The following is a 22030-nucleotide window of genomic DNA, read 5'->3' on the forward strand; positions in this document are numbered from 1 at the left end:
CAAAGACAAAAGTGAAGAGGAACTGTTTTTTGGACCTTGCGATTATCTGTATTTCTGGCACCCAACTCGAGCAAGTCAGCAGCTACATCTATCTCGGACAGCAGGTGTCCATAGACGGAAGCATGCACGATGAAATTGCTCGAAGAACAAAGCTGGGATGGAGTGCTTTCGGACGTCTGAATAGTATCTTCAAGAGTGACCTACCATTATGTCTTAAGCGTAGGGTGTTCAACCAATGTGTGCTACCCGTGCTCACGTATGGCTGCGAGACGTGGACCCTCAACACGAGAGATGTCCAAAAGCTAAGAGTCACACAGCGAGGCATGGAGAGGTGCATGTTGGGCATCACGCAAAAGGACCGTAAGAGAAACGAATGGGTTAGGAAGCAGACAAGAGTACGCGATGTAATAGACGTTGCCAAACAGCTGAAATGGAGATGGGCGGGGCACATTGCTCGCCGAAAGGATGGCCGCTGGACAAATGCCGTCATCCAATGGTACCCAAGGGGTACGAAACGGCCACAGGGTCGCCCTAAAAGCCGCTGGATTGACGAACTGGTAAAGTTCGGCGGAAATACGTGGCAGCGAACGACACAGGACCGAGAGAGTTGAAGAAAGCTTGGGGAGGCCTTCATCCAGCAGTGGATTGACCCCGGCTGATGATGATCTATGACTTAACGAAGTGAAAGCTGTGATGAACGAATGTAGACAGTAAAACGGATTCATCTCCTCTGCGCATGCACAAAACTTCTCGGTGTAAGACCAGAATTTAAAAGTTGAAGAGGAAGTCGGTGTTGAAGTGACTAAATGTGGACTTAACCAATTGAGTTGCAAGTCGTGGACTATCACGTGAACCTACGGCGATAAAAAAGGCTTCTAATTATTCGGTAAGTATAAATATTCAAAAATAGGAAGTATCTTAATAAAAGTTTTTTATTAATCTTTGGGAATAATTTAAAATCAGCAGGAAGTAAAAAATGCTCAATGGTAAGTATTCAAATAATATGTCAGAAAGTATTTAAATAAGAACAGGGAATTATTAAAATGTTTAATGTCAAGTATAAATATTAGTGTGTCAGAATAGATTAAAATTTGGGCAGAAATAATTTAATTGGCCGCTTTTTTAAATTTTCTAGGATAGTATTCTTTTCTGTCATTCCAACCAGGGTTATAACATAGACTAATATTCGAGTTAGTTGTATCATAGACTAATACCATAATCGTCTATGGTTATGCTGTACTTTGACAGCTGATGACAGTTGACTTCCTCAGCACTAGAAATCTAGAATAGTATTTTTTCTTTCTATTATAATGAATGTCTCTAAAAAAAATGGCTCCACAGTTCAATGTGGATCTTCTGAGCAGGTTTCTTAAGAAATTCGTTCAAGCCATCAGCTGTAACTGTTGGTTCTATGCTCTGGATACAACAGAATTAGTTTGTAATCAATTATTAATGTTTATTAGAAACTGTTTTCAGTACCTAGGTATCTACACTGGACTAATGACCATTGAAAATACATGCTCCATTATAGAATTATGTTGTATACCTAGTGTGTATTATAATGTCAGAATAGATTAAAATTTGGGCAGAAATAATTTAATTGGCCGCTTTTTTAAATTTTCTAGGATAGTATTCTTTTCTGTCATTCCAACCAGGGTTATAACATAGACTAATATTCGAGTTAGTTGTATCATAGACTAATACCATAATCGTCTATGGTTATGCTGTACTTTGACAGCTGATGACAGTTGACTTCCTCAGCACTAGAAATCTAGAATAGTATTTTTTCTTTCTATTATAATGAATGTCTCTAAAAAAAATGGCTCCACAGTTCAATGTGGATCTTCTGAGCAGGTTTCTTAAGAAATTCGTTCAAGCCATCAGCTGTAACTGTTGGTTCTATGCTCTGGATACAACAGAATTAGTTTGTAATCAATTATTAATGTTTATTAGAAACTGTTTTCAGTACCTAGGTATCTACACTGGACTAATGACCATTGAAAATACATGCTCCATTATAGAATTATGTTGTATACCTAGTGTGTATTATAATGTTTTTAACATTTAAAATAAATAAGAAGACAGGTAGCTAGGTACACCAGATGTGACTATTATAGGTTTATTTTTGACATAAAAATAAAGAATAAGGCAGACTTCAGTTGTTCAAAAAAAAAATACATGGCAACTTGAAGGGTCGCTCGGCTTGTCATGTCAACGGTGAACGGTGTGACCAGGTTATTGTAAATTTTATAAAAATTTATCAATATTTTCCCCACAGCAAAAAATGCCTAGCCATTGTCGATCAATGAACATTCCTTTTATTTTGTAAATAAAATTATTTAGTATAATTTATCGATATCCGTAATTTTGATATATGGAATAAGTAATAGGTGTGTTTTAATTGTCTCGACATTAAAAGGTTCGTTATCTAAAAGATTTATACTAATATAAATTGTTTTATAATCGACATACAAACCAGAAAGTAGGTAGCTATTTTATTTGAATTAATACTAATATTATCACATAAACTCATTCGATTATCGATTTATTAATTCGATCAATCATAATTATTAGGTATTTTAATCTCATTCAAAATGTATAAAAAATTTGGTTGAATGAATAATATTTCACAATATAACATTTTCAATCAAATTTAACCTTAAAATGAAGTATTTTTTTCATTATTACTTTCTTTAAAAATATTTAAGTATATTAGATATAGGTTGAAATAGTCCATTAACTATCAATTAACTTTAAGCTAATTAGTTATTTTGCACGTAATTTCAATTGAAGACAAATTATTCATAATCGTTTCAATAGAATTAATTTATGAAACAGGTTATTTCAATTAGATAATAATAGTTTAATAGGTATATTTTTAATTTCCATAATATTTATAAACCGTCAAATACCACTAAATTATTATAATTTGGGTTTAAAGTTATCGGAATTGAGGTTATCTTCTGTCATCTGTGTGATGTGCTCATATAATTATCGCTCTTTTGGTGCACCTTCGATTAGTTCTTAGTTGGTGTTCTTTTAATAATCACAATAATGGTTATTTGTACCAAATATTCATGAATTTGGCGTGCGAGCATAGACAAATATCCCTTACTTGCGAGATGGTAACCCTAAATGGCTATGCGTCCCATATAAAATTGTTTACTTGTCAAATTATCATAATAATAATGGATATATGTTTTATCTACTGACACGCGTAATTTAAATAATGATTATTTAGTTTTACAACCGATTTTTTAATATTATTACTTCCTCAATCATTATTTAACTCTCCACACTAAAACTGGCGACCTTATTCTGACACTTCGAAATAAATACTTACCAATGATTAAAAATTCTGACACTAGGGATTTAAAAACTTTTCAATACATACAATTTACATGTAACCAGCGCAGCCTACCAGCTATTACTTACATATTGCAGCATTCAGCTTTGTTTACTGGACCAAAGTTCTTTCTTTTAAAATATAGGTATATACTAGGTATTTGAAGTTTTTAAAAAGTTAAAAATAAATCCAAATAAATGTATTAAATCTAAATTAATTTTATTTAATTGTTTAACCTAAATAAGTACAATTAATTAAATTATAAATAATAAGTATGTCTACGTAATAATTATTTATAATACAAAATTTTCTGAGAAGTATACATACATGAGTTAAAGCTTATATTCTATTTTCGTCTAAGGATTTTTGAAATAAAAATGATCACCCTGTTTGAGAAATCATTTTGCAGTCTACATCGTAAAGATATATACGCCATCAATCTATAAAAAATTGTGAATGCCAGTAAACCCAGCATTTCTGGAATGTAACTACAGTTCTGCATCCCGAGATCCCGAAGCAACACTCCCGGATCACTGTAATGGCAGTAAGGCAGTGTGCAATCCATGTTTTCACGTTCGTTATACAATGCAATTGCGAGGCCTGCAACTCCATATCGTAAGTATGATAACCTCATCAATACAATCATTGAGGTTTCGATGTAAGGACCGAAACCGATCCCGTAAACAGACAGTGCGAGCGATGGAGCAACTATGGCAGGACCTATGATCGATCCACTCTAAAAAATAAAAATAAAAATACAATTTATATAAAATAAATGATTCAATTTATTATTGATTGAAAAAGGGTATATTCAATGGCAGGTTTAGGTACTTGGGGCCCCATCACACCGGAAATATTTATTATTGAGGAAAACCGTGGGGATTCAAAATTATATTTGTACTGACCGACAAGTTCTTCTTGGCTACGTGTTAAAGCTGTGAACTAACAAGCTCCTCACATTTATAACCGCACTACGATTATAGCGCCTTCCGGTTAGCGATGAGTTGTCCACGTGTTAAAACTGTAAACTAACAAGCTCCTCCTACTTTTAACCGCACTAGCGACTTCCGGTTATTGCCTAGATCTTCTTGTCGGACAGCAGTTTATATTTTTGAGTAGAAGTACTTAAGTGTTTGAGTACCTAGTTATGTTATGGTCCCATTTGATGTTAGTTGCATGAGTTTTGTTATGCTTTGGGTAACATTTTATACCTACTCAATTTGATTAAGATTTTGGTATAAGTTAATAATTTTGTGACTGATTTGAACTATTCGAAAGCACCCTTTTAAATCTTCCAGCGAATCAATTATGTTATTTTGCATCAAAGAAAATCACCTCTAGCAATACTTATTGTTTTATCAATGTTATGTGATTTAAAAAGATTGATAAATATAGTTTGATGTCATAGGAAATATAACTATGTCTGTTTCCTGTAGGTATAGGAAATTTTTAAAGTGTGTTCCGAGGTATAACATGAGAATTTTACCAAAGTGATATGAGTCAAATTGGATCTTGTATGTGCAACAAGACAAACTCTGTTACTATTCAATCCTTTGGCATTAATTTACCATTTCTCCAATCACAATTTAAATTCAGTTTCCATTGACCATCAAGTACTTTAGTCGTACAAAATAATAATTTGAATGGGTTGTCTTACAGTTGCGCTAAACATTGATCCAACAGCTAGACCGAATCCTTCAGAGCAAAGTCCAGTTAATAGAGCAGCAACACTGAAGAGAAGGAATCGATCCCATTCAAGAACCTGTCCTGACATTATATACGTTATTGCCATGAATAGCATTCCTAGAGTCAACTGAAAGAAATAATAAGTTATATAGACTAAAGTATTTTTATAAAAGTACAAATAACTTGCATTGGTGTTGCAAGCCTGAAAAATTATACCTACTATAAATTACTATTATTTAAATTAAAACAAACAATCGGGTAAAATTTTAAGTAGATAATGATTGATAGTGGTGTACTTTTTTAAATGTATCGTTTCAAGTGATTTTGGAAACAAACATGCACTGGGTGATTTCACAAAGAAGAAAACTGGAAATGTGATGACAACGACTTTATTTGTTTTGTAAAATATGCTAAAAGGTAAAAAACAAAAAAAAAATCTTCCCAAAATTTAGGCCAAGACCTGTTTTATCCTGTTTTCAATAAAAGTGTCCACAAGGATTTCTCCTAAAACTAAATTTTCATCTAATCTCATCTTTTTTAGCTTTTCTTCCAATAAGATTTTTTTCCATTAAATCAGATTTTTCAACGTAAAATAGTATTCGTTGAGAAGATTTCCTACGTTTGCCAGGTGATTCGCATAGTTTGCGCTTTTTTAAATGCTACTTGAGGTTCTACAATCATTTTGCATCCCAAAAGTGGCATTAGTGCCATAGGTTTACTACCGCTAATGTAAGACATTATTATTCATTCATAGTAAAAAAATATTAGTCTAATTAGGTACCTACCGGTGGCGTGCGGTCCATAGATGCTGTAAATGTGTAGCATTTACAGAAATAATCGATAAACTACCATGAAATAATACTATTATGTGGTTATTTATTGTAATTCGTCACTGTACAGGCCAAGTAGCGTAACCCTCAAATATCAAATTGTTGCAGAAGATCGAGAAGGATAGAAAGTGTTGGTCGCTCAAAGGATGGCGAAATTTAAATGTGGTCACGATCCTCAGCCATGAGTGCATGACCAAGAAGAGACTCTGTACGTACCCTTTGGCTTACGTTTAGAGAGGGTTACAGCATTTGGCTGGAATATTTTTTGTCAAGTTACAAATGGCTTAATAAATAGTTTTGAATTATTTTGATATGAAATATTTTTTGGGATTTATGATACTTGGCCAGTTTGTGTAAGAGTATGCAATAAGTCCATTGACATCAAAATTTCACTTTGGTGAAAAGTGAGGGTTACGCTACTTGACCTGTACAGTGACGGTATAGTAAATATTACATAACTTTCTAACTTTCTTCTGAAGGTTACATAATATCATTAATGTTACGTAAACATTTTAAGAATATATTGGAGTTACCAACGCCCACACAATAAAATTCAACTTGCTATAAAACTCTAATATATATATGTATTTTTTCAACAGGATACTGATACCTCTGTCCAAGTCGAGAGCGAGAAGAGGCGTCATCTCCTCGCTCAGTATGATGGTGTTTCGTCTGTCATTAGGACTTCGGAGTGAACAAATAAAACACCAGAATTACAGATTTATTTTTACGTTAATACATTGGTTACTACATTTTATATAATTTTAAATAATTTTTACGGAAGACGAAATGTATATGTTTACGATTTGGTTGTCTAATAGCGTCTGCCCGCTATTTTCCATTTCGCTTTCAGCGAGAAGCGCCTTTTTTGACAGAGCTTTCAGTGGAAGAGGTCGCTGTCGAGGTCTACAATGGCGACGTTGCAGATATTTTTTTAATGGCCGCGATTTACAGCATTGCCGGCTATATTAATATTTACTATTATTTATTTATTATTTTATTTATTATTTTTTTTTCCTGCAATCAACACTCACAATGTGTCAGCTCAATAACGATTCCGGCTTCTCTAGACCCTCAGAGACATCCCAATAGGAACAATCGGGGGTGTGACAATACCTACAAGCAAAAGTCACCACATGCAACTGGTTCCTATCTACCTGCCTGCAAAAAGAACACCTCTCTCGTGAAGGTTGGTTCTCTCCTTTTAATTAGGTAAATAGTTTGATAGGGAAGGATTGTTATATAAATTTAATAATATATCAATAAATTTTCCTTACAATTGTTGGTATGCTGGATAAGGTCAATGCTGCGTAATAAGCTTTCAGTCCGTACCATCTATTAAAGTATTCTCTTTCGAGGAGTTTCATTTCAGTGGGATCTGTAAAAACATCGTAGTTTAATTACATATGACTAGTCCAGAGTCCGGACCAAGCTACATGGTATAATATAATATTCGCACACAAATTAAACAATCGTTTCAAAATTTTTCCTTACACATGAACGTGCAGTCAATTCTCTGAAAGTGATGAACCTCGACACAACATAATTAGATCAAAAAACATTAATAACAAACTAAATGTAATTTGGACAGTCACACTCTAGTGCACACCGATCAAGGTCTTGGGAAGTTGCTCCTGGGGCACTCTCAGCACAACTTTGTAGGGTGCCTAACGTTTGATACGTCACAGTATCCGCCTGCATAACAGGTGTTGAGATATGGCAGGTGGTAGAGGGAAAAGCAAGTCCACATCATACAAATTTATACACATTAATCAAAACATACACATAAAACTTTCACCTCAAATAATATTAGGTATATACCCACATTTGCTCATATATAACTACATTATTGTCCATATTGTTTTCCATTTGCGATGGAATTAAAAAAAAACATTTATATAAAAACACTTTAAATACATCTATACAATAAAATCAATGTTTGTTCAATAGTTTTATAGAACTTTAATACAATGTTCATAATATATTTATAGTGAGATGTAAGATATTGGTCTGGAATAATAATTATTATGTACATAAAGTAGCAGGATTGTTATGAAAAATTACTTACATATAAGAATCGGTATCACGACGTAAGTGTACATGAAAAATACTAGCACACTGATACAGTATTTAAAGTTCGAAATAGGCAACATGCCATTATTGCCTATACCAAAGAATATGCCCCCAAGGAGAACTCCTGATCCAATATGGTGGGCTAACTGAATCCATAACGATGTCTGTGAAAAATAGATACAAAACTTATTACGATGGTGGTAGAAAGGTATATTGTAGGAAATAATAGCGTCTGTGGATGTGCATGGATTTCCTGGCACCAATAGTATGTTATTGTTAACTATTGCGATAATAACTTCGAACGAAAATTCTTCAAGCATAAGCGAGACGCATTGTTCTCATTTTATGGTACTATTTGACTGATTGTGAAAATTGGTAAACGTCAAAAATGCTGTTCGCGGTGTAGTTCATTTTTTTTCGGGCAGATTCGTCACTATCATTCAACTGTGCGTCTGCACTTACAGATATCTCCGATATTCCAACTGTCACGTGAAAATTCAAAAGCTTCTAAACTTTTTGATTCATGCATGCAATCTGGCAACATGCACGATAATATGTGTTTACAAGTGCATTTTCTTGTTATGGCCGCGATAATACGTACTCTCAGCAGTAAATTCATGCACATGTAAATGGGATATAAGATAGATGTTCAAAAATATGTAATGTAAGGTTAGGTTAAATTTTAAGCTTGTCGTCGGATTTTGGCAATCTATACGCGAGAACGAGTATTGTAAGAGAGGAATGGCAGGTTCAGCAAACAAAAGGAAAAGGAGTGAGAAGAAGTATTTTCAAAAGTACCCCCTGATGATGCCCTATGTTTAAAGACAGTTGGTGGTATTTTATTTATATGTCACATGAGCAATTAATGTATGAGTGAATCAAAATTTCAATGTACCTGTATTACAATATAAGAAAAAAAATACTTACAGAGTTTCGAACTTTCTGCAAAAACATCCTTTTGAAAAGAATGCAAAATTGCATCCAAAACGTGGTAGGAAATTCAGTTCCAATTTTAGTGATAACGGGTAACTGGTTATTGATATTTGTCTGTCTTGAGAATTTTATTTTTACAACATCATCTAAAGTCTTTTGAGATGAACTACTCGTAACTTTTCCATTTTGAATTAAATTAGACATTCTATTAATGTTTGCATTGTCTATTTGTAGTGTTTCCAGAATAAAGTCAGCTGGGTTGTGTGTTGTCGGACATTCCAGTCCCAGGCTGCTCATGAATGGAATCAAATTTGTTGTCGGGCCTTGGTAGATACATCTGCCTTTTGCGATGAAGTAGACATTGTCAAATAATGAAAATATTGATGCCGAGGGCTGATGTATTGTGCAGATTATTGTCCTTCCATGATTGGCCAGTATTTTTAATAACGAAACACATTGCTGTATTGCAACGATATCTAGTCCGCTGTAAAAAAAAAACAGATCAAAATTAAAATACCTGAAGGTAACATAGAAGAAGAGCTTTTCTTTTATTACCAATAATTATGTAATCAAATATATAACCAATCTGAATATCGTTCACAGGATTATGTCATCATTTCTTGAATCTGTATTTTGGTAATGGCAACTCGTCGCTGTAGGATTGGTTTCCCGAATAGACCAAATGTTCAGGAGACGAAAAATAAATTTCATAATCCTATATTTAAATACATGAGATATTTAAATTGTTATTTTTACAGCATATACAAAAAATAGATACAAAAAAAGGTCGATTTCGACAAAAACCTAAAGCCACTGATCTGAATTTTGCATCAGGCAAAATTCACTTTTAAAAAATATTAGTATGAAAAAGAGCAGTGACATAACCCCATGACATAACGAGGCAGTATTGTTGAAGAGCCTTTTAAGTAGAATAAAAGTTAGTTTTATGATTAAATACGTATTTAAAAAAATATTGATATTTATAAAAATGAAAAATGTGTAGGGGTGAGGGAGGCGGTTTCAGCATATGTTCGCATTCAGCCATGCATGTTATTTCCTATCCCTGTAGAATATTAATTGGGAGAAAAATATATTATTACTGACAATACTTCCGCTTATCATCTGAGGTTATCGCTGGAGTTCTTTCTACATTTAAAAAAATATAATAAAATAAAGTGTGTTTTTCATACTCAAAGGTATGATTTTCACTGCAGCTAATATGGTGATTTATGTTTTGTACTTGAGTTTCATATTTTGTTTTACTTATTCGATTAAGCAGAGTGTTAAAAACAAATACTTTTATATCATAAATTTATCTTCACTCTTTCGCTGTTGGTATATAGACAACTTTATTTAAAAATACAGTACCCGGGGCACATTCAGCAATTACATCCGGGGTACAATCAGCATCTCAGCATCTTTTCAAATACTTCTTCAAAGAAATAGAAAAGACCTAAATATTCATCCTCCTCTAGTGATTCTGAATCTGACATGATACTTGAGTCATATTTTTATGTGAAAATATTTTATTCCCAGGCTGTGAAAAACAGTCTTGTGAAAAGTGGCCGAATTATTAAATTTTTTAATTATTTTAATAAACTATTTCTTTTATCCAACGAATAAGATACAAGGTTTGAGAATGTAACATTTTTTATATTGAATATACATAATTTGAAAACATCTCATGCATATTCACACTAGAAAAAATCATTTTGTAAAAAAAAAATACGACAACCGGCGGGACGCAAACCTGTATCTTCTGGATTCGCCCTAGTATGCTTTTACAATTAAGCTACGGGCACCTTAGTTAATTATGACGATTTTAACTAGTAGTTGTTACATGAAATGTTTATTTAATATATTAAAACCGATAGACAATATTATAACGCAATTCGATAAGCATTTCATGTAACAACTACTAGTTAAAATTGTCGTAATTAAGAGCATACATCAGTGAAACGGCAAATAATTGTCAACAAGAAGTGGAATGAAATTTCGCACTCGTTGCCAATCGGAGAGAGGTTATCGAGATGTGAGCACGTCAATTTGTTTTGTGATGGCGTCGGAGGAATATATTCTTAAATCGTGTAAAGATGACTAAAAACATCACGTATGTACTTGAAAAAGAAAACATGTCAATGAATATATTATTATTATTAAGTACTAATATAACAATAAACATAACATTAAATGGGCGCATGTTGAATTTTTATGACAAATTATGTTTTGTTCCGTACGCGTCATTTGCTCAATCTGCGCGTCGCGTAGTCACAATCTTTTTAGATTTAGACCATGCCTCAGCTGAAGTATAGCCTTAACTAAGATACCTGTCGCTTAATAATTTTATTGGAAAAGCATGCTGGCGAATACTTTTTAATTAGGTTGAGATTTTATATCCACAGATATTTTTTTTATGTACTTACTTAATAATTATTATAAATAATATATAAACCGATATATTAACAGTTAAACCGATGGAATAATAAAATAACTTACGTAGTCGGTTCATCCAAACAGATGATGGGCGGATTGCTGACTAGTTCCAAAGCCACAGCGAGACGTTTCCTCTGACCTCCAGATAAAAATTCTGTTCGAGTATTTCGACATACAGCTAGTCCTAAAGTGGTGATGACTTCTTCAACCTACAATAATAATTGGTAAAAAATTAAGAATTAGATACATTGGTACCTACAAACATTATTAGAATTAGTCATGAATAGAATCCTGCTCCATACCACCCGCCATATTCAAGTGGATTCATGGCTGTATTCTGTGAGAATCAGATGCCACTATTCAACGTCTGCGTGCTACCTGTATTCCTGTATAGCTATAAACATGGCCCCCACATCCTGAACCGGGCCCCCATGCTAAGATCTTTGGTGGGCCCTCCTACCTATCTGTAAGGATAAAGGCAGTGTGATGCTCTACAGTAGCATTTTCCAAATGGTGTACGCGGTAAAATTAATGTGTATATTTAGTGTTTTTTTGTTGTATATTTTAATACATCCATTTGAATTAAGGAGTTGTCGAGTGTCGATACACAATTAAATTTTTTATCGTACAACCATATAATTTTATGTAATAACATTATTGAAGGAAAATAGTGCCGCAGGCAACTTTTTTACTATTAAAGCAAATAAGTGATATGTGTTTATCTCACTTATATGGTCGACTGGCCTCGCCGGGCCCCTCCTGAGCCCGGGCCCCCAGGCTAGAGCCCTGTCAGCCCCTCCCTTGTGGGGTCCATGGCTATAAACCATGGAATATTGTTATCAAAGCCTAAATGTAGCGATTTTTGAACATTGAGAATCTATGTATCTACTAAATCGTTGAGATACACTGGTACGACTCGTACAAATTCTGTTGCTGTGGTCGACTCTACCTCACCTTGCAGCGATGCAACTAAAGTGATTTATGTGATGCAGCTTTCATACAACAGGCGCTGGATGTGGTCATGGAAATGGTGAGACCTTGTGCTTGCTTTATGCTTCGATGCTGGAGCGTGATAGGGCGAAGTAAGTAAGAATCCTGCTAGCAGCTAAAATTTTAAGTTAATACTAACTACTAGAAGTTTTTCTTGATTTCCTAATTCATTTCCAAGTTTTAAATGTGCTGCGATTTCCATTGCTTCTTGCACTGTTAGACGTGGCTGCATCAAGTCATCTTGCATGATGTAACACGAAAGTTTGTGAAAGAGTGCCATCTCTCGTGGACGTCCATTAACTAATATGTTTCCTGCTACTCCCATGGATCTATAAATTAGAAAACATAGTCACAATACAATGCGTGTTTTTGATACTACAAAGAAAAATTAAGATCCCAAATAATGTTGTAACACAAAAAGTTTATATAACATCTTTATAGTCATTGAAGTACGTTAATTTGTTTGATTTATATTATTGACAGTGACATGAGGATAAAGGTTTTATTTACCTTCATACCATTTTTTATCCAAGATACAAACCAAAATTTAATTATATTGAATAATTTTTTGGCTACTAGATGGCAGTATATTTAAAGACAGCTTCAAAGCTGCAATATTTTAAAGTAGAAAATCGTTAAATTTAATTTCTAACCTACATACCTAATATAATATAATATATATGTTGGGTGTTGGTTATGCAATGTAAATTATTTAATGAAAGTAGCGAAAAATCGCTGGAATAGTCCTTACTCATAATAAGATCGAGCTTCAATATTGTGACCATACCGAAATTAGATTCGATATGAATAAAAAGGATTTCAAGCTATAGACATTTTCATTATTTATAAAAATAAATATGAAATAATTACAAGATAAAAAGAACTTTTTTATATACTTACAACGTTTTTAAATTTTCTGTTGATTATTATGCTCAATATGCTCAAACTTGTACTTAATATGAAGTAAATAAAAAACAAACAAATTAATATAGAACACTGAAATGTCATTTTGATTTCCATAGTAACGCACGTATATATTATTAATTTAGTTGCTAGGACCACCCACTTAGCAACCAATAATAGTGGATTGGATTACGGATTTCTTCCGAAATAACTTTTCATACAAAACAGAATTAACTGAAAATGAATTCAATTATACTTAAAGATGGCTAAAAGTATTAAAAGTATGCATTGGCATCGTGTTCTGATATATTCTAAAAGTTTCAAATCTCTAGTTAGTCAGGAAGTTAGTTAAAAATCGATTGCAATATTTGTACTGGACAAACAACCTCTGGACAAATAAGAATACAAGCTAATAAAAACATTGACTATGAATTAGTGAAAATCTTTATTGTATCCTGTACCTACTTATTAAAGCCCAATTTTAATGATAAACATGACCATACGATAATATGCTATAATAAGATGGAATCCTTTAATGAATTCACATTTTGTGTGTGTGTTTTTTTTTTTAGTGTTTTTAGATTCACATAATATTTTAAAATGTAAATTATCAAAAAGTGTCTCAAATTGCAAGCTTCATAATATATTTCCGCTAGGTGCCTCTAACAAGTGGAGTATTCACCTTAATATTTGTAGATACGTATTGTTTAATAAAAGCACTTTTAAATATAAATTATCAATACGCTGTGTTGATAAATAATTGAAAAATGAGTAATTATGAGTAACTACTATACATATTTTATCTTTTACACACCTACTACATAATTAATTAATAATATAATGTCTTTCCGCAGAGGATATTTATTTTTATTGCAGAATCATTTACAACCAGTTCACACTTTTGCGTACTGATATTTAGTTGTCAGGGCAGTACTGAGATATAATCGCCTTACACTATTGTTATAAGCATAGGTAAACATTTTTTCATTCAGTGAAAGATTATTATTTAGAATATTTAAATAAAAAATAAGGGACATCTTACTTGTAACCAACGAGGATGTTCATCAACGAACTCTTGCCGGCACCAGAGGGTCCCAAAATTGCTGTTAGCTCCCCCGATCGAAAAGTTCCTGATACACCTTTTAAAATTGCAGATTTACCTGAAAAAATAAAGACGATACCTAGTCAGTTTATAATATTGAATCGGAATCAAAACAACCCGTGATAGGTCCTGGTTTTATTCAACAAAAAAAAAATGAAGGACCCTCCAAACCAACCCACCCCGCACCATAATCGGGCTTAGTCGAGCGTATCACGTGGCACAATTACGTTAGCGATGTGAGGCATCTGTACAGTTTTTTCGCCTGGTAATGTCCCGGGATCAAATACCCATGACTGAGGTTGCCACGCTCTAAGTGAGCTTTGACTGAGGTTAAAGCATCGGTGTTTCAGTGGTAGAATGCTCGCCTGCTTTATTCAATAACTTTATTCGCCTGTCCTCATCCAAAGAGGTCGCGTTCCATTTCAGAACCCCAACCATACAGAAATCGTGTATAATCCCACCTGGCCAATTAGTTTTTAACCTGTCTCTTATTCTCCATCACATTTTGCATTGCTTGACATTTTACTCTATCGGTTAATTATCACTGATTTGATAAATTACTTTACAGTTGTAATGGTAATGATTGCTTGTATAGGAATATGCATTGTAATAAATAATACGAATGCACATGCAAATCGCCCACGGTGCCACTGTAGAATGATTTACCGATAATGCCCGCATGGCATAGTTAGCCCTGTCTCCCAATAATTATTGGTCCTTAATTAATTGGTCTAAGCTGGGATCTTCGTACGGAAGTATATTGCTGCTGTCATTGATTATCCTGTATATAATTTAACGGTTATCACCTTAGCACGTTTACGTTATTATCATTGTTCCAAATTAACACGGGAGGTATTCTATACACTAAACGGTTATCGTTGGCTATCTCTAATTCGTAATACGGCAAAAATTAGGGGGGTAGACTTGTCGGTCAAATTCGGATATGTTCGTGCTGCCGAACCCAAGCAGATAAGACCGAACACAAGCGGATAAAGCCGAACTTAAAACCGAAGCAATACATTTTGACAGTTCAGACGGTTAACTTTTTTAAATAATTAACCGCCAGAATACATAAAGTGATAAATTTAATATATTTATCATAATGTGATATGTTAGAATTGGCCTGTAGGAGTACTTTTCTTTCTAAAATGTTTGAGGGTAATAATTAAAATATTATAGGATTACTAGCTGACCCGGCAAACGTTGTTCTGCCATATAAATTATTTCTAGTGAATATTTTGGTTGTTAAATAAAAAATAACGAATGTATCGTAAGTGTGTGGGGATGGGATCTATGACAGAAAGAGGAATGGAGCGCTGTAGACGATGACCGCCGATAAAAACAAAAAAACACCAACCATTCATTTTCTCAATTCAAAATGAGTAATGATGTTCATAATAAATGAATTACCTGTGACAGGATCTCGTTGTTTAATGTTTATGCAATATCCGTCTTGTCCCTACCAGAAAATTAGCGGATATTGGAGAGCGTCGTATGAAGGGTGTGTGTCAGCAATGAACTCCAGATTATTGTTTCTTCTTAGAATCACGAATTCTCGCGTCGATGTGCGGTCGCCAACCATGATTCCAGCAATGTCGTAAAAAACAGGTGCATTGAATCGACGCACGTGCTCTCCAGCTGATGTTTTATCAGGATTGATGACAATAGCGTGATTGTCACTTTGCAATTCGTGCACGTGTGCTTTGAAGAATTTCAATAATTCATTGTGCTCATTCAATAGGGCTTCCAGTTCGCCGACGATATGCCTGGCATTAGGCGAATTGAGGTTATTGTAGCCGCAACGTGCATCCACACGATTGATGTCCTCACCGCCCATGAAGTAGATTTGTAAAAAAATATGTGGTTCGTTTGGCATTGGCAGCAATGAGCCTACTTTGTGGTATACCTGGCCTTTGATTTTGAACGTAGAATGGAATTGTTGACCATTTGCCGGAGTATTATGAACTATTTCTGTTGCTCCGAACGAAGTCATTTGGAAACATGAATTGAATGTGCGAATGGACTTCAGGAACAGGTTTGAATCTGGAACCGTGCCGATGAGCAAGCCATTCAATGGTTCTGGTGGTATCTCAATTTTTGGTAGTTGCACTTTTCCTGATGTGCAACACATCCCGGCTGACTCATGTTTGAATTTGAGCGCATGACAATGGGGACATTCTTTGTCCATAACACCAATCAGCACTTTCGGATGAGCGGAATATTCAATATCTGGCTCGTACTCGAATGCGAGACGAAGAAATGAAAAGGATGTAAATGCTCGATGTACTTGTTGGCGTTGTCAATCATTTGCTCTGCGTGTGTTGACTACGAACCGGCGCGCTTGGCTCCGTTCCAATTGTCGTTGTTGATTTCGTTCAGCTCGTGCCTCTTGTGATTGAGATGCACGCAATTGCGACATGCTCACACGCACGTTTCTGTTATCTTATTGGATTTATTTGTCTGTTCTTTCTGCTCTACTATTTCGCATGTTTGTAGCTTTATTCGTTCGACGGCCCAAATGGCCCTCTTGCGTCTTGCTGGCATTGTGCACTGTAATACACGCACACAAAAATAGATAAATTAAAATAAATCGTACAAAATTTTGCACACACTGCGTTGTGATATGCCGAATGAAATGTCAAAATGACGCGACGCTTTTCTTGAATTCTTCTTTAAATCAAAAATAATAAAATCTCAATTAAAAAAATGGGAGGGTGGGGGTAGGAGGGTGAAAATTTGGGGTTATAGGTTACAAAAAAAAATGTCAAAAAAATAAAAGAAAATTTTTTCTAGATAGAGATACCCTAATCACCTAGCGGTATGAAATATACTTATTGACCTATTCTCATACCTAACAAATATACATAAAAAAATCATAAAAATCGGTCGAGCCATTTCGGAGGAGTGCGACCACAAACGTCGTGACACGAGATTTTTATATATAATATAGAGATATTATATTGTATTATATTATAGGATTGTATTATAATTGTTAGAATATTTCGGTGTAATCAGTATTACATTCTTGCCTAGAATGCATTGGATGTAAACTTTAACGTCCCTATTCAGTTAGAATGCAGTCCCCTTTCATTTTTAGTTTTAAATTGTCAAAGAATTTGTTAAGTATTGTACGACAACATCTTCTTGGCTACGCTTCTAGACGCTGTTGTCTACTAAATGGGAGGAGGTAGTTAGTTTATAATGGAATTGCGGGTAAAAATGGGCGGAGTATGTACTAACATAACACAACTAAAACTACACAGTTTTAACACGTAGCCAAAAAGATGTTGTCGTACTATAGGTATCTACTAGCGTGTCCTGAAAGTCGTACGTATGCAGTTCGCCATATAACACTTCACTGTGAATTGTTGTATCGGAAATATATGGTCATATATTAAAGACCGTCCAACATCCTTGGGTTGTATAGTATCTACGGAAATAAAATTCATGTCTAAATGAAACATGGTTCTTGTCGGTTCACAGGAAGCCACCGGCAAACAAATTTTGAAAATAGCCGATATACTGGATTATTTGTTAGGTTAGGTGAGGTTTTCATTCTTGAAGGAACATGATTGTCTGCAATGCTCCATGAACAACGTGTATTTTTTTCATCTCGATGTTATAGAGATGACCGTATAGTACACGGTCATCTCTTTCCGGTAAGAAAACTCACGGCGAATTGTGTTATGGTGAAATTTAATGTAATACGTTATTAACCTGTTATTATTGATTAAACAGAAAAATAGATATATAAAAAAAATCTTTAAATTAACATATTAACTATCTACTGCGAATTAAAGCACTCACACGAAACCTACTCTCAAACAGTAGTGATTTTGGAATCTGTGGCCTTGACAGGTTTGGAGATACCCTTGTGACAAATTTGTATATGCGATAAACCATCATTAACATGTCTGCTTCATTGAAAACCGTCAAAAGTTATCATATTTATTGTATTTGTTCATTCATTCGTCGCCCTTTATAATGTAGCAACCCTATGCAACGCTTGATCTGCCTACCGCCACTGGACGTGGCTGGATGCAGGTTCAAGCCCCAGTCGGTACAAATATTTTTTCTAAAATGTACGTTTCTGACGTTTTCCCAATTATGCATGTTTAATAATGAGTGCTACATTTATAAATATTGTGTATTATTCATTTATAAATATTGTGTATTATTCATTTATAAATATTGTGTATTATTCATTTAAAAAAAATAGTTTAATTTAACAATAATTAGATACCTACTGTCATTATTTCTACTTTTAATAAAAAATAATTATCTAAGACGGCTTTGGACCGTTAAGACATTTTCATCTAATGACCAAACAGTTTTAACTCGCGTTATTTGTCCTAGTTTAAATAATACACATTGGTATATTTTACCACTCGTAAGATTAATAATTATACTTATACTAGAAAATAATTTGTTAGTAAATGTGAAACAATTATCAAATACAAATTCCTTAGATAGGTACTTCGTCATCTGACTTAACTTTGGCATCTTAAAATTGGCATCAGTTTTCACAAATGTGTTTTTTACAAAGTTTTTATTGGGTCGTATTCTTATTTGTCCCGTGGTTGTATTATCCGGTACAAATCTTGCAATCGATTTTTAACTAACTTCCCGACTAGCTAGACATTTGAAACTTTTAGAATATATCAGAACACGATGCCAATGCATTCTTTTAATACTTTTACCCATCTTTAAGTATACTTGAATTCATTTTCAGTTAATTCTGTTTTGTATGAAAAGTTATTTCGGAAGAAATCCGTAATCCAATCCACTATTATTGGTTGCTAAGTGGGTGGTCCTAGCAACGAAATTATTAATATATACGTGCGTTACTATGGAAATCAATATGAATGTCAAAATGACATTTCAGTATTATTTCGATCAAGTACAATTTTTTTTGATCGTTTAAGCTAGTCACGTCAAATTTATATGATTCAATAGAAAATTTTAAAACGTTGTATATAAAAAGTTCTTTTTATCTTGTAATTATTTAAAATTTATCTTCAGTAGGCATTAACCATCCCAGTGACGCTCCGAGACAAAATGCCGCCCCTGGACAGCGCCAAAATGCCGCCCCATTTTTTTATACAGTATTTTTTATCATCAGTGCACGTGTGGTTTCTGGTCACCAAAGAAGTCGAAAGGCAACGGAAATAAACTAGACATCGCGAACCCGACAAAAAATACAGTCCTGTCAAACCTTTTATGTCTATGTAATAAAAATATTAAATGATTCTCCTCGATTTGCCGCCCTTCGAGTAACTGCCGCCCCCAAGCGACGCTCAATCCGCCTACCCCCACGGGACGTCACTGAACCATCCATTAACTGAGGTTGTTGCTAGCCAGAATAATTGTAAACTACCAGAAAAGGCCCACTATTACTGTCAGTCGTGACACCAAATTGTAGACTTCGATCGTAGTGTTAGTTATTGCTCATACTTAGAATGCAATGTGGTAAATTGTTATGTAGAAAATGATGATTGTTGCATATTGAAATAAATAGTAATAATTTGAACGACAAATAAATGCAATGTGGTAAATTGTTATGTAGAAAATGATGATTGTTGCATATTGAAATAAATAGTAATAATTTGAACGACAAATAAATGCAATCGAAAATCTTTACTTATTCATATTATTCTCGCATTTCATTCTAAGTAAGTTAGTACGGTGGTGACGGTCTAGAACTTATAGTTAGATCAGATCTAAATTATTATGTAAATGTGTCTAAGGGGACGGAACTGGTATTTGTAAACTGTTGTAAATACATATTATAATAATAGCCATGACCTTTTATAAAAATAACAAAGAATAAAAAAAATCAACATTCTTATTACATATTACTATTATAAGTTGTATTTTTTTATGATTTCTATTACTATTTGTTATAAGCAACGGAACCATAACCGAATCAACATAAATACATATTATGTTATGATGTTGGAAAATCAGAGGCGGCTCATCTATAGGGGCTACGGTGCATGATATCCTACCCAGTGTTTTTCAATCTTTTTGTGTTAGCGACGCACTCTAAAGATAATTCGGATTTCGTAACACCAAAAAAATCTTGGATATAACACATTTACAACACTTATTATAGGTAGGTACTTTTCGAAAAAAAATCGTGACATTCTAGCTAGAAACACTGCTCTAATCAATTGAAAAAAACTACAATTAAATAGTATCTATACACATTTTTATCTAGAATATACCCCCGTTTACACGTGCATGGATTTACTGCTGGCAGTACGTATTATCGCGGCCATAACAAGAATACTGTACGTATAAACATGTATTATCCAGCAGTTGCAAGATTGCATGCATGAATCAAAAAAGTTTGGAAGCTTCCGAATTTTCATGCGACATTTCGATCTGCGCCTGCGCAGTAGAACGATAGTGGTGAACCTGCCAGCAAAAATAACGAACTACACCGCATTTTGAGGTTAACCGATTTTTACGACCTGTCAAATAGTTCCATAAAATGACAAAATCGCATCTCGCTTACTCTTGAAGAATGACATTGGAGGGACAGTCTGCAATTTTACGTGTAAACAGTTATTGTCACGATAGTTTAAAATACACACGATTGCTGCTAGTACTTATATGCACGTGGACATGCGCTATAAAACTTATGATGTAAATTGTAAATATTTCCACTTTATTGTCCCCGGGTTTTTGAAAATATCTTTTTAGGTAGGTATGCGTTCGGGCAGATTTTGGTTCAAGTCTATTCGCCCAGTATAATTCAGACCATTCAAGTCCATTTATTGTGTATTATTTACATTCTGACCACAGAGTTTGGCGTAAGTCTATGTATGTAGCTATAAATGTCGTAGTTATTAGAATCAAAAACAATATATTAATATGCTAGAAATTAAAAAAATATTTGTATATCAAAACTACAAAAAAAAAATCATAGGTAATATTGAATAAAATTGAACTAGTTAAAGTTAGATGGTGCATGCTTTCTTGGGAAATATTATTTTAAACAATATTATCAATTTAAGTGTTTGATTATTTCTTAATAATACAAACTAACTTTGTGCTCGGTCAGTTTACTAGGTCAGTAGATCGCTTGATTACGGACCTGTATTACATTAAGCCAGACCACTAATTGCAAACATTTTTATATGTATTTGCATCATTTAATTAACTTATTTTTTTCCAAATATTTGTCTAACTATAATCAAAACTAAACTAAACTATGTACTAAAGGTTGTTAGGTTAGAGGAAATTAAAAAAATTATAAACTTTGGTGGAGTATTGATATTTAAATAAATTGTAAAAAGTTTTGTATTTAATTAACTCCGGAATAAACCCCATCTGTTGGAATGGCCACGATCCACCACTGCATAATATCTTTAGAGCTGGACAAGATAAATAATAATCATTGACCTAATCCTGTTATTTACTTAGCTCTCTGTACATACTTATAATGGTAATTATGTGTGTTCTGTAGGTATTCTTACCTTACAGCTAATAATGTAAACAGATAAATGAATTTAGGATGATTATATAAATTAGATACCTATTTATAGTAATAATAATTAAGTATTATCATTTATTAGATGGGTATTATGAAAAGGTGTGGAAAAATTTAAATAGTTTATTTTAATACTCGAACGTTCTTATTATGTACTGAACATTTTGAATAAAAATATTATTACATAGGTACACCTTTGCTTATTTAGTTTTCTTATATCCCCAATAAATAAATCT

General features: G+C 33.7%; 1 protein-coding gene across 2 annotated transcripts in view; it reads right to left on the reverse strand.

Annotated features, from left to right (window-relative positions):
- Positions 1-3624: 3624 nt before the first annotated feature.
- Positions 3625-22030, reverse strand: part of LOC147078705 (ATP-binding cassette sub-family G member 1-like) — a 35708-nt gene continuing 17302 nt past the window's right edge. The window contains exons 2-9 of one of the 2 annotated variants that reach the window (XM_085957616.1): positions 14237-14354; positions 12431-12620; positions 11365-11510; positions 8863-9352; positions 7931-8099; positions 7140-7240; positions 5004-5159; positions 3625-4082 (exon numbers count right to left, since the gene is read on the reverse strand). In XM_085957616.1, coding sequence (XP_085813742.1) covers positions 3693-4082; positions 5004-5159; positions 7140-7240; positions 7931-8099; positions 8863-9352; positions 11365-11510; positions 12431-12620; positions 14237-14354 — 1760 coding nt within the window. In that variant the 3' untranslated portion in view covers positions 3625-3692. Of the gene's footprint in view, positions 4083-5003; positions 5160-7139; positions 7241-7930; positions 8100-8862; positions 9353-11360; positions 11511-12430; positions 12621-14236; positions 14355-22030 lie in introns of those variants that run through there. The other variant, XM_085957623.1, reaches the window with a different exon arrangement.

The sequence above is a fragment of the Rhyacophila brunnea genome, unplaced genomic scaffold, assembly GCF_057557595.1.
Source record: "Rhyacophila brunnea isolate RB1 unplaced genomic scaffold, BYU_Rbru_1.0 scaffold_11, whole genome shotgun sequence".
Lineage (NCBI taxonomy): Eukaryota > Metazoa > Arthropoda > Insecta > Trichoptera > Rhyacophilidae > Rhyacophila > Rhyacophila brunnea.